The sequence below is a fragment of the Mercenaria mercenaria genome, chromosome 5, assembly GCF_021730395.1.
Source record: "Mercenaria mercenaria strain notata chromosome 5, MADL_Memer_1, whole genome shotgun sequence".
Classification (NCBI taxonomy): domain Eukaryota; kingdom Metazoa; phylum Mollusca; class Bivalvia; order Venerida; family Veneridae; genus Mercenaria; species Mercenaria mercenaria.
Window position 1 is genome coordinate 14,319,960 of NC_069365.1, and position 12,262 is coordinate 14,332,221.

General features: G+C 37.5%; 1 protein-coding gene across 13 annotated transcripts in view; it reads left to right on the forward strand.

Annotated features, from left to right (window-relative positions):
* Positions 1-12,262, forward strand: part of LOC123556504 (E3 ubiquitin-protein ligase MYCBP2-like) — a 166,289-nt gene that overhangs the window by 83,174 nt on the left and 70,853 nt on the right. For all 13 annotated transcript variants that reach the window (XM_053542723.1, XM_053542730.1, XM_053542731.1 and 10 more), the window contains 7 exons: positions 1,594-1,797; positions 2,076-2,213; positions 6,213-6,394; positions 7,441-7,681; positions 8,782-8,970; positions 9,279-9,516; positions 9,975-10,093. In XM_053542723.1, the coding sequence (XP_053398698.1) occupies positions 1,594-1,797; positions 2,076-2,213; positions 6,213-6,394; positions 7,441-7,681; positions 8,782-8,970; positions 9,279-9,516; positions 9,975-10,093 (1,311 nt within the window). The remainder of the gene's footprint in view (positions 1-1,593; positions 1,798-2,075; positions 2,214-6,212; positions 6,395-7,440; positions 7,682-8,781; positions 8,971-9,278; positions 9,517-9,974; positions 10,094-12,262) is intronic.

Below are 12,262 nucleotides of genomic sequence, written 5' to 3' on the forward strand. Positions count from 1 at the left end.
TGCAGAATTGTCAGACAAACTATGTAACATAAAACTATTCAAGTGTTCATTGAACCATTAACAGTCAGTAAAAGCTACTCAATAATGTATTTTTTTAGCTTGTTTAAATTATGTTCCCACACTCTTTCATTTCCTATTCCCAATGATCTTGGTTTAGTAAGCATCTAATTATCCTTGATCAGGATTAATGTGTGTCATTTGTCATTTGCTAATTCATGTGAGTGACTAATTTCAATACTTTGTGTTTTTAGCTCACCTGAGCCAAAGGCTCGTGGTGAGCTTTTGTGACCGTTCAATGTCCGTCATCAGTCGTCCGTCCGTCAACATTTTCTTAAAAAATCTTCTTGAAAACCACTGGGCAGAATTACTCCAAACTTCACAGGAATGATCCTTGGGTGGCCCCCGTTCAAAATTGTTCAAAGAATTGAATTCCATGCAGAACTCTGGTTGCCATGGCAACCAAAGGGAAAAACTTTAAAAATCTTCTTGTCCAAAACCGCAAGGCATAGAGCCTTGATATTTGGCATGTGACATCATCTAATGGTCCTCTATGAAGATTATTCAAATTGTGCCCCTAGGGTGAAAAGAGGCCCCGCCCCAGGGGTCTCAAGTTTTACATAGACTTACATTGGAAAAAACTTTAAAAATCTTCTTGTCTAAAACCGCAGGACCTAGGCCTTTGATATTTGGTATGTAGCATTGCCTTGTGGTCCTCTACAAAAATATTTCAAATTATAACCCTGGGGTGAAAAGAGGCCCTGCCCCGGGGGGTCTCAAGTTTTACATAGACTTATATAGGAAAAAAACTTTAAAAATTTTCTTGCCTGAAACTGCAAGGCTTAGGCTTTTGATATTTGGTATGTTGCATTGCCTTGTGGTCCTCTACCAAAATTGTTCAAATTATGCCCCTGGGGTGAAAAGAGGCCCTGCCCTGGGGGTCCCAAATTTAACATAGACTTATATAGGGGAAAAAAATCTTTCTTGTCTGAAAGTTCAAGGCCTAGGCCTTTGATATTTGGTATGTACCATTGCCCAGTGGATCTCTAACAAGATTGTTCAAATTATGCCCCTGGGGTGAAAAGAGGCCCCGCCCTGGGGTCACTTGTTATATGAGTTATCTAGGAATAAATACTTCAAAAATTACCAGATCATATTTCCTAGACTGTTACATTATAATTACCTGATGACTCCAAGCGATTAGGGGTTACTTGACTGTGACCTTGACCTACTGACCTACTTTCTTGTTTTTTAAGATACAGCCTTGAAATTTTGATGACATGTACAGTTTTACACACAGATCTTAAAACTGACTTTCAGTGACCATGAATATGACCTATTGACCTACTTTCTAATATTTTAGCATCAGTTTGCCATTTTAAACATGTGGCCAGCTCATATTACTCAGGTGAGCGATTCAGGGTCATCATGACCCTCTTGTTAAGTTTTTTTGCTTAAAAATCTTGCTATATTCTCATATACTTTATATGGGCTGCTTCACTGGTTCAGATTAATATTAATCTACTTTTTCATCCAGGGAAAAACATACTGTCTCAAATATATAACTATGAGCTATAAAATATGGTTTGTTTGCAGACTGATGTGACATCAACAACACGACCTATGCTGGTAACACCAAACAGGTTTACACGTACCAGTCAGACTGCATACTGGAACACAGGGAATGGTTCCCCAGATGCTATAGAGTTTATGGTAGACAAGCCAGGAATCGTGATTGCAGGAATATGCCTGTATGGCGGAGAGGGAGGGTACAACTATGAACTGGAACTCTTGGATGAGGTACGATTAAATTGAAAAATACCCTTGACTTACCAGTGATGTTTGTATTCCAGTATTTATATGAATATTTTCCTTAAAGAATGTATAATAATTTGTGTGAAATATGCTTCACAAGAATTTTCAGTACACGCTGGTGTATTGCTTTAACTGACAACCTGTTTTAGGGGAGGGAAGTTGCTTTTGTTTGAAATTAGGTCCACTACATGACATTTGAATCTCCAAAAGGTTCTTGTATAACATTAGGGTACTGGTAACAATCCTTGACATTTTACTTTCAGCAAAGCGGTGCTCAGAATGCAGACCCTTCTCATACCCAGAGATGGCACAATATTGAGATTGTGAAGGGATCATATGGTCCAGATGACTCTGTCAATGACATTGCAGAAATCAAGTTTGATAAACCTATTCCCATAAAGGTAAGAACATACTTTCACTATAATTAATTTATTTTATTGACAGTATAGTGTGTTCGTTTTTAGCTCGACTATTCATAGAATAGTGAGCTATTGCACTTGCCCATGTGTCGGCGTTGGCGTCGGCGTCCGCGTCCCGATTTTGGTTAAGGTTTTGTATGTAAGCTGGTATCTCAGTAACCACTTGTGGGAATGGATTGAAACTTCACACACTTATTCACTGTGACAAACTGACTTACATTGCACAGGTTCCATAACTCTATTTTGCTTTTTTACAAAATTATGCCCCTTTTTCGACTTAGAAATTTTTGGTTAAGGTTTTGTATGTAAGCTGGTAACTCAGTAACCACTTGTGGGAATGGATTGAAACTTCACACACTTATTCACTGTGATGAACTGATCTACATTGCACAGGTTCCATAACTCTATTTTGCTTTTTTACAAAATTATGCCCCTTTTTCGACTTAGAAATTTTTGGTTAAGGTTTTGTATGTAAGCTGGTATCTCAGTACTTACTAATGGGAATGGATTGAAACTTCACATACTTGTTCACTATCATGATCTGACATGCACTTAGCAAGTCCCATAACTCTACTCTCTTTTTTTTTCAAAATTATGCCCCTTTTTCGACTAAGCAGTTTTTGGTTAAAATATTTGTATGTAATCTGATATCTCAGTATCCACTAATTGGAATGGATTGAAACTTCACACACTTGTTCACTGTCATGATCTAACATGCACTGTGAAGATCCAATAACTCTACTTGGCATTTTTACAAAATTATGCCCCTTTGACTTAGCAGTTTTTTGTTAAGATTTTGTAAGTAAGCTGGTATCTCAGTATCCACAAATTGGAAAGGATTGAAACTTCACACACTTGTTCACTGTCATGATATGACATGCAGTACAGAGGTTCAATACCTCTACTTTGCATTTTACAAAATTATGCCCCTTTTTCAAATTTTGTATTCATTCAATTGACAAGGCTGTTGAATAGTCGAGCGTCGCTGTCCTCCGACAGCTCTTGTTATTAAAGTTTGTTTAATTTTTAGCTCGACTATACGAAGTATATGGAGAGCTATCCTACTCACCCTGGCGTCGGCGTCAGCGTCTTTCCACGTCCCCACCTTGGTTAAAGTTTTTTAATACTTTCTCTTTTTTCTCCTTATCTCTGTAATTACCTGATGGATTTGCTTTAAACTTAAAATAGTTATTCCTCATTTCATGAATTATCCCCCCTTTTTACTTAGAATTTCAGGTTAAAGTTTTGATGCACTTTCACTCTATCTCAGTTATTCCTTAATGGATTTGATTTCAAACTGAAAGTAGTTGTTCCACATCATCTCACACATCATATGACACAAGGCCCATAACTCTGGTACTAATATTTAATGAATTATCCCCCTTTTACTTAGAATTCAGGTTAAAGTTTTGATGCACTTTCACTATATCTCAGTTTTTATGTCTCCCCCAGGAGACATATTGTTTTTGCCCTGTCCGTCCGTACGTCACACTTCATTTCCGAGCAATAACTGGAGAACCATTTGACCTAGAACCTTCAAACTTCATAGGGTTGTAGGGCTGCTGGAGTAGACGACCCCTAATGTTTTTGGGGTCACTCCGTCAAAGGTCAAGGTCACAGGGGCCTGAACATTGAAAACCATTTCCGATCAATAACTAGAGAACCACTTGACCCAGAATGTTGAAACTTCATAGGATGATTGGTCATGAAGAGTAGATGACTCCTATCGATTTTGGGGTCACTCCGTCAGAGGTCAAGGTCACAGGGGCCTGAACATTGAAAACCATTTCCAATCAATAACTAGAGAACCACTGCACCCAGAATATTGAAACTTCATAGGATGATTGGTCATGAAGAGTAGATGACCCCTATTGATTTTTGGGTCACTCCGTCAAAGGTCAAGGTCACAGGGGCCTGAACATTGAAAACCATTTCCAATCAATAACTAGAGAACCACTTGACCCAGAATGTTGAAACTTCATAGGATGATTGGTCATGCAGAGTAAATGACCCCTATTGATTTTGGGGTCACTCCATCAAAGGTCAAGGTCACAGGGGCCTGAACATGGAAAACCATTTCCGATCAATAACTAGAGAACCACTTGACCCAGAATGTTGAAACTTCATAGGATGATTGTACATGCAAAGTAGATGACCCCTATCGATTTTGGGGTCACTCCATTAAAGGTCAAGGTCACAGGGGCCTGAACATTGAAAACCATTTCCGGTCAGTAACTTGAGAACCACTTGACCCAGAATGTTGAAACTTAATAGGATGATTGGTCATGCAGAGTAGATGACCCCTAACGATTTTGGGGTCACTCTGTGAAAGGACAAGGTCACAGGGGCCTGAACATTGAAAACCATTTCCGGTCAGTAACTTGAGAACCACTTGACCCAGAATGATGAAACTTCATAGGATGATTGGTCATGCAGAGTAGATGACCCCTAATGATTTTAGGGTCACTCTGTTAAAGGTCAAGGCCACAGGGGCCTGAACATTGAAAACCATTTCCAATCAATAACTTGAGAACCTCTCAACCCAGAATGTTGAAACTTCATAGGATGATTGTTCATGCAGAGTAAATGACCCCTATTGTTTTTGGGGTCACTCCGTTAAAGGTCAAGGTCACAGAGGCCTGAACATTGATAACCATTTCCGATCAATAACTTGAGAACCACTTGACCCAGAATGTTGAAACTTCATAGGATGATTGAACATGCAGAGTAGATGACCCCATATTGATTTTGGGGTCAGTCTATTAAAGGTCAAGCTTACAGTGGCCTGTTCATGTAAAATCATTTTTTGGAAATAACTTGAGAACCACTTGACCTACAATGTTGAAACTTAATAGGATGATTGGACATGCAGAGTAGATGACCCGTATTTATTTTGAGGCCACTTGATCAAAGGTCAAGGTCACAGGAGCCTGAACAGTGACTTGAGAACCACTAGGCCAAGAGTGTTGAAATTTAGCGAGATGACTGGACATGCCAAGTAGATGATCCCTATTGCAGCCAACCATCAGTGTCTCTTTGACTTTCGCTCCTGACCCCTATTGTCTTCTTGCCTATAGGACTTTGCATTGGGGGAGACATGCGCTTTTTTACAAAAGCATTTTCTAGTTTCTAAATGGATTTGATTCAGACTTAAAATAGATGTTCAACATCATCACTCACATCATATGACACAAGGGCCATAACTCTTGCACCAATATTTCATGAATTATTCCCCCTTTTTACTTAGAATTTCAGGTTAAAGTTTTGATACACTTTCACTCTATCTCAGTTATTACTAAATGGATTTGATTCAAACTTAAAATAGTTGTTCCACCTTATCACCCACATCATATGACAAAAGGTGCATAACTCTGGCACCAATTTTTCATGCATGAATTATGCCCCCTTTTACTTAAAATTTAAGGTTAATTTTGATGCATTTTCACTATATCTCAGTTATTACAAAATGCATTTGATTCAAACTTGAAGTAGTTGTTCCACATCATCACCCACATCATATGACACAAGGTGCATAACTCTTGCACCAATATTGTATGAATTATGCCCCCTTTTTGCTTAGAATTATACTTACATAGTGTTTTGATACAATTTATCTTTACCTCTCTTATTACTTAATATTTTTGATACAGACTCAAGCTATTGTGCAATATCTTCATCCATCATTGGAGTCATTAAACACTCCAGTGACAGCTCCAGGTTCTTCAGATGTGCCCAGTTTCACTATCCAGCATCGAAATAGTCGAGCGCGCTGTCTCCTGTGACAGCTCTTGTTGTTGAAGGAATGAAACCATTCTAAAAGGTTATCATGGAAGGATATGTCTTGGTAATTAAATGAAGCTACATAATTATAAACTTTATAAAAATATTTCAAGTAGTATTTCTGTATGCATTGTCTTATCTGTCAAAGTCAGAACCATTTTGTTTCAAAAAACATTCAATGATACAACTGACATTTTTCAGGAAGGGGTAAAGTATGCCATACGTCTACGTAACCGTGGTTTCCAGAGAACTTTCAATGGTGATGGTGGTATCAGCAAGGTCAAATGTCCCGATGGAACGACCTTCACCTTTACTGCTTGTTCCCTCAGTAGTAATGGAACCAACCATATGAGAGGACAAATTCCTCAGATATTATATTACAGGTAATTCTGATATCTTACCTAGTTCCATAAGACTTCATTTATGGGGAAAGTTTTTTCTCTAACTTGCAATGCACGGTTTAATCACTTTTTCAAATGAAATAAATGGTTTTAACAGTCATAGGCTTTTTGTAAGTGCACTGAAAACCAAACAGCTCCAGAAAGAAGTATGTTTGTTGCTGAGACATTAATGCTATGTAAGACCTGGGATTTTTCAGGACTAGTCCTGGTTTCAGGCTTTTGACTGCTGAATTTCCCTATATAACTATTGGGAAAAAATGATTTCAAGCTTCAGAATGTAGAGTTTCAGGCTTTTGGTTTTTGAATGAATCCCAGGCCTGCGTGTACAGGTTACTTTACTAAGGAACATGTCTAGTATGATAAAAAACTGTCAGTTTGTAGGATATGTTTGCTTTTCAGAGGTTAATAAAAGGTTCATCATTTCATATATAGTAATAGGGCTTGACAATTATTCAAAAGCAACTCATCCTGCAGGATGAGCAGCCTATAATTCTCACTCATCCTGCTACACTTTGTACTCGTCCTGCAATTCACTAGGGAAAAACAATCTTTACAGACTGCATCTGTTTTAAATTCAGTTAAAAATTATACATTCTGGAATCTTATTCTGGACTATCCAGCATTTAGCTAATTGGATCATAATGCAGAACCATAACAGAGCGGGATGGATTTTAGAGTTGCAGACAACAAGTCCCTTTCCATTTTAAATCTTTAGCTGTCCAGCTTCTGCATGGCTCCGTTTTAATTGGATTTATTATATTTTTGGTCAAGAATCATGTTCGACCTGCAGGACGAGTTCCTCAGCAAGTTTCACTGGCCCAGAGCAGATTTCTACTCATATCTTTGAGCAGACGAGTGGATTTGTCCAACCCTGCATAAAAAATATAAGCAGTTTGCTGATTTATGTACTGATATTAATGAAATAAGTTTGAGGTGTTGAATGAAGGATTTAGATAAAAGGAATGTCTAAGTGAAGAATTAAACTTAAAATGTGACATGTCCTGGTAAGTTTTGTTTCATATATACAGTGCACCACAAGAGGGTGAACAGCACCAGCAGAACACAAAGAACTTGGCAGAACTACAGGCCAGGAAAAATGCTATAGACATAGTCAGTGCTATATGCCGTGTAGCCACGGATCTGCTGCATCGGGCACAAAGCATACCATCAGAAGTTGTGAAGGAAACATTGGGAAATTCCCAGTTGTTTAAATCTCTCCTGCCACTCTGTTTAGCATACATTGGTCCAGTGGCCTCCCAGGATCCAAGGGTAGGTACCTAAAGCTGGACATCAGTTTTTGCTGTAAATTTGTGTGGACTTTCATTATTTGATGATAATTATAATTTGATAGTGTTGTTTGAAATATTTTATTGCATGTTTTTCAGTTTAATATGGAAATATAAGAGTGAAATATGTCTGGGAATTTCACAATGAAGAATATCAAATATAATTTTTATGTCTCCCACACCACTGTGGTGGGAGACATATTGATTTACTCCTGTCTGTCTGTCACAAATCTTGTCCGCAGTCTTAAGTTGAACATTTCTCATCAGATCTTCACCAAACTTGAACAAAATGTGTTTGCCAATAAGTCCTTGGCCAAGTTCGATAACTAGCCAAATCGGCCCAGGCACTTCAGAATTATGGCCCTTGAATTACCGAAAATCGCTCTGTACACAGATGCCAGTATCCACACTCTAAGTCATTGATGCATGGTTGATGCCAGTATTTGCACTCTAAGTCATTGGTGCATGGTTGACTCAGATACATAACTATTCAGATGATTAGGCAGTTGTGGGAGGCATGCGCTTTTCTCAAAAGCAGCTCTAGTTTTTCACTAAAAGTTAAATGTATTTTTCACTGGGACAGACTTAAAAAAAAATAGGTAAAATTTGGTTAAAACTATTGAAAAAATGAAATAGATAAAAGTTGCTTGTTTTCCTTGTAATATCAAAACATCTACTTTTAAACACCAAATCTCACATTTTCACTTGTGACTATGCCACTCATTCTGTTGTCACTTTGTGAAAGATATTTTGATCTTACCCTGAAAAAAAAAATATCCTGTGTAATAATTTTACTTCAAGCTGACTGTAGTCTGTATGAGGAATGATAAAATGTCATAGGTGTAATATAGGATCATTAGATTAGAATCTTTTGAAACATTTTACTGATATTTTGTAAGATACATTGATAGATGCTTGAACATCAAACACAGTCTTTTTCTTGTTCTAACTGTCACATTATTTGGAAGAGGTAGTCAACAAGGGCCTTGTCATTGTAAGAAACTTTGGTATGTTGAACATCAAATTATGTTCCTTGATAGAAAAGGATCTTTGTTTTAACTTGATGATAATTTTATGATGCAGGGAGCAGTGCAGGTACTAGGACTGGTACAGGAGATACTGCCAGCACTGACCACCCTGATAAACCAAGTATTTCCTGCTCCTCCAAAATTAGAGGCAGGGGAGGTAACTAATGGTGGCATCACACCACAACACTACGCTATACTGGAGAGTGATCACCCCTACAAACCTGCCACAGTTGCTAATTACAAGGTTTGTTAATTAATGACATTATAGTGTATCTGTCAGGAGTTAACTACTGGTATCACAAGTCAGTACTTCAAACAGTTACTGCATATAGGCACAATTTTTACCTTTTAAAACACTATCAACTGACATCTTGCATTTGATACTGCTACAACCAACGTGGAATCCATTGAGTCTAAGATTCTTTTATTTTTTAAACTGAGCTGTGTTTTGACTACATTCTTATTACCATTTTCTTGGGACTGGTTTAAATCCTTTTGGTGAACTTATAGTAAAGTTTGATAGATCTACTAATACCTATATTATGTTGTCAGGTGACATTCCCGGAGACAGTGAAGTGGATGGTTGTAGAGTTTGATCCCCAGTGTGGCACTGCGCAGGCAGAGGACACCCTGCAACTGTTTGTACCAGGCTACCAGAAGTTTGAGGCTCCAGCTACACCAGCTCCTGTACTCGGTGAGGAACAGGAGACATCAAAGATGGCTTACTGGCCTATTTTGAGGAAATTCCATGGAACAACTACCTGGCCCAAGTTATCTGTTGTTATACCTGGTGAGCAGAGACTTGTTTTATATATATATACATGTTCTTACAAGTGGAAGTATTAAATATATACAGAAAGTCAACTTTTAGCATTATTGGGGAATTAAAAGGTGTCAAGACTACTAACAAGCTTCTCAGAAATACGATGTCATGTTGAAAACAGACCATCTTGAAAGTTAGTTAAAGTTGCAGTATTTCCATACATGTTTGGTGAATCTACATAAGTGTTCCTGACAAATAAATCCTAGATATACATTAAGAAACATATGTATATTTCCCAACATAGAAGCTGTGCATTTCAGGAATCGGCATTGCCATGAATTAAGTAAAATTCAAGCAAGCTGCATTTTTTTACATGGTTATTTCCATTTGCTTTCATTAGTGCAGTTAAAATGTCTTCAGCTGTTTTCACCTTTGCAATCCATATTTGAATTGTTACTGATGTAAAGATGTTTAATCACTTTCAGGAAATGAGGTGATATTTTCCCTGGAGACAGCATCAGATTATGTGAAGGATGAGAAGGCCTGTTTCTATGGTTTCAAGTGTTTCATTGTAGGCTATGAGTGGAAAAATGGAACAGAAGAAGTAAGTAGATTTACAGTAATGGTCAAACTCTCAGTTAAGAGCAAGACAGACCAGTTACTGATCTCATACACCTTTGCATTTCAGTTTTAAGCTCACCTGAGTGTCAGATATTAGTGTAGGCAAATGATTTTGGTGACAATCATCCATCATCAACAAATTTTCTGTTAACACACATGTCACAATTTTGGTTCAGTCTTAATGAACTTGGTCAGAATGTGTGCCTCAATAAAATCTGGGACAAGTTCATTCCTTGGTTGCATGCGGTGAAAAACCTGATCTCTAAGTTAAATCATAGAAAAAGCTTGTTAAGACTCTGTACCTGATCTACATATTAAAATCTTGTCAGAATGTTTGTCATTATGAAATCTAGGTAAAATTTGAAGGTCGAAAACTAGGTCACTTGCTCAAATTGTAAAAAAGGTATTTTTACTACTCTAGAAGCCCTATCTCTACCTGATCAGCATGAAAACTAGTAAGATTGTCTTTGTAAAATGAAAATAAAAAGTTGAAACTACAGTGAAACACCGCTTGCTCGAGGTCGCAAGGGGATGAGCAAAATGCTCGAGTTATCCATGGTTTCGAGCGACCCAAACATTGACCAACATACGAAGAAAGTTGAAGTTTGTTTTACGAATTGTCATCGAGACCATTTGCAGAGGAAACGGTGATGCGTAATAATAACACACTCGTGACATTTAAAAAAAAACGTATTACAAACGTTATTTATGATAGATCGTAAGAAACAGCTAAGACATTTTTAGCTCATCTGATTTTTTGAAAAAAAATGATGAGTTATTGTCATCACTTGAGCGGTTGTCGGCGTCGGCGTCGGTGTTGCCTGGTTAAGTTTTATGTTTAGGTCAGCTTTTCTCCTAAACTATCAAAGCTATTGCTTTGAAACTTGGAATACTTGTTCACCATCATAAGCTGACCCTGTATAGCAAGAAACATAACTCCATCTTGCTTTTTGCAAGATTTATGGCCCCTTTTGTACTTAGAAAATATCAGATTTCTTGGTTAAGTTTTATGTTTAGGTCAACTTTTCTCCTAAACTATCAAAGCTTTTGCTTTGAAACTTGGAATACTTGTTCACCATCATAAGCAGACCCTGTACATCAAGAAACATAACTCCATCTTGCTTTTTGCAAGAATTATTGCCCCTTTTGGACTTAGAAAATCAGTTTTCTTGGTTAAGTTTTATGTTTAGGTCAGCTTTTATCCTAAACTATCAAAGCTATTCCTTTAAAACTTGCAACACTTGTTCACCATCATAAGCTGACCCTGTACAGCAAGAGACATAACTCCATCCTGCTTTTTGCAAGATTTATGGCCCCTTTTGGACTTAGAAAATATCAGATTTCTTGGTTAAGTTTTATGTTTAGGTCAACTTTTTCTCTTAAACATTCAAAGCTATTGCTTTAAAACTTGCAACTCTTGTGAAACATAACTCCATCCTGCTTTTTGCAAGAGTGATGGCCCTTTTTAGACTTACAAAATCATGGGTAGGACAATATTTCTATTATACAAAAAAAATTAGATGAGCGTCAGCACCCACAAGGCGGTGCTCTTGTTTTTATTTGAAATACTGTAATCGAATTCGCAATTTTCTTCTCCAAATTAAGATCTCATTTTATCGTCTCAATTTTATAAAAAGGCTATCTTATTTCCTGTATTTGCATGCAAACAACTGTTGATTAAAATATTAAGATCTCATAATTATCTTCTCGATCCCGCAGAAAAAAGTAATAATTAATAACAGTTTTGATCAATAAAATTTTTCTTCCACCTTTCATCAATAATTAAATTCATTATCAGATCAAATATACCGACAAACAAACATTTAAGATAGTCAGGGAATAGACCATGCAATTCTCACGACGTGGGAAAGTTTTAAATTAACCGATACATTCTGACCGCCGAAGGTCTGAAAAATTTTGACACCTGCTCGAGTTTGCCATAAGCAACAAAGAGTAAATTAATACACAGGGACCAGGTGTCATGCTCGAGCGATCGAGTTATCGATGCTCGACCCAGCCATGGTAATTTCACATAGAAAATAGAAGGAAATCGGCCGAGACCACATGAATTGCTCGAGCGAGCCCGGGTGCTCGAGTCATCGATGCTTGAGCGAGCGGTGTTTCACTGTATGTCATTTAAGATGAAAACACT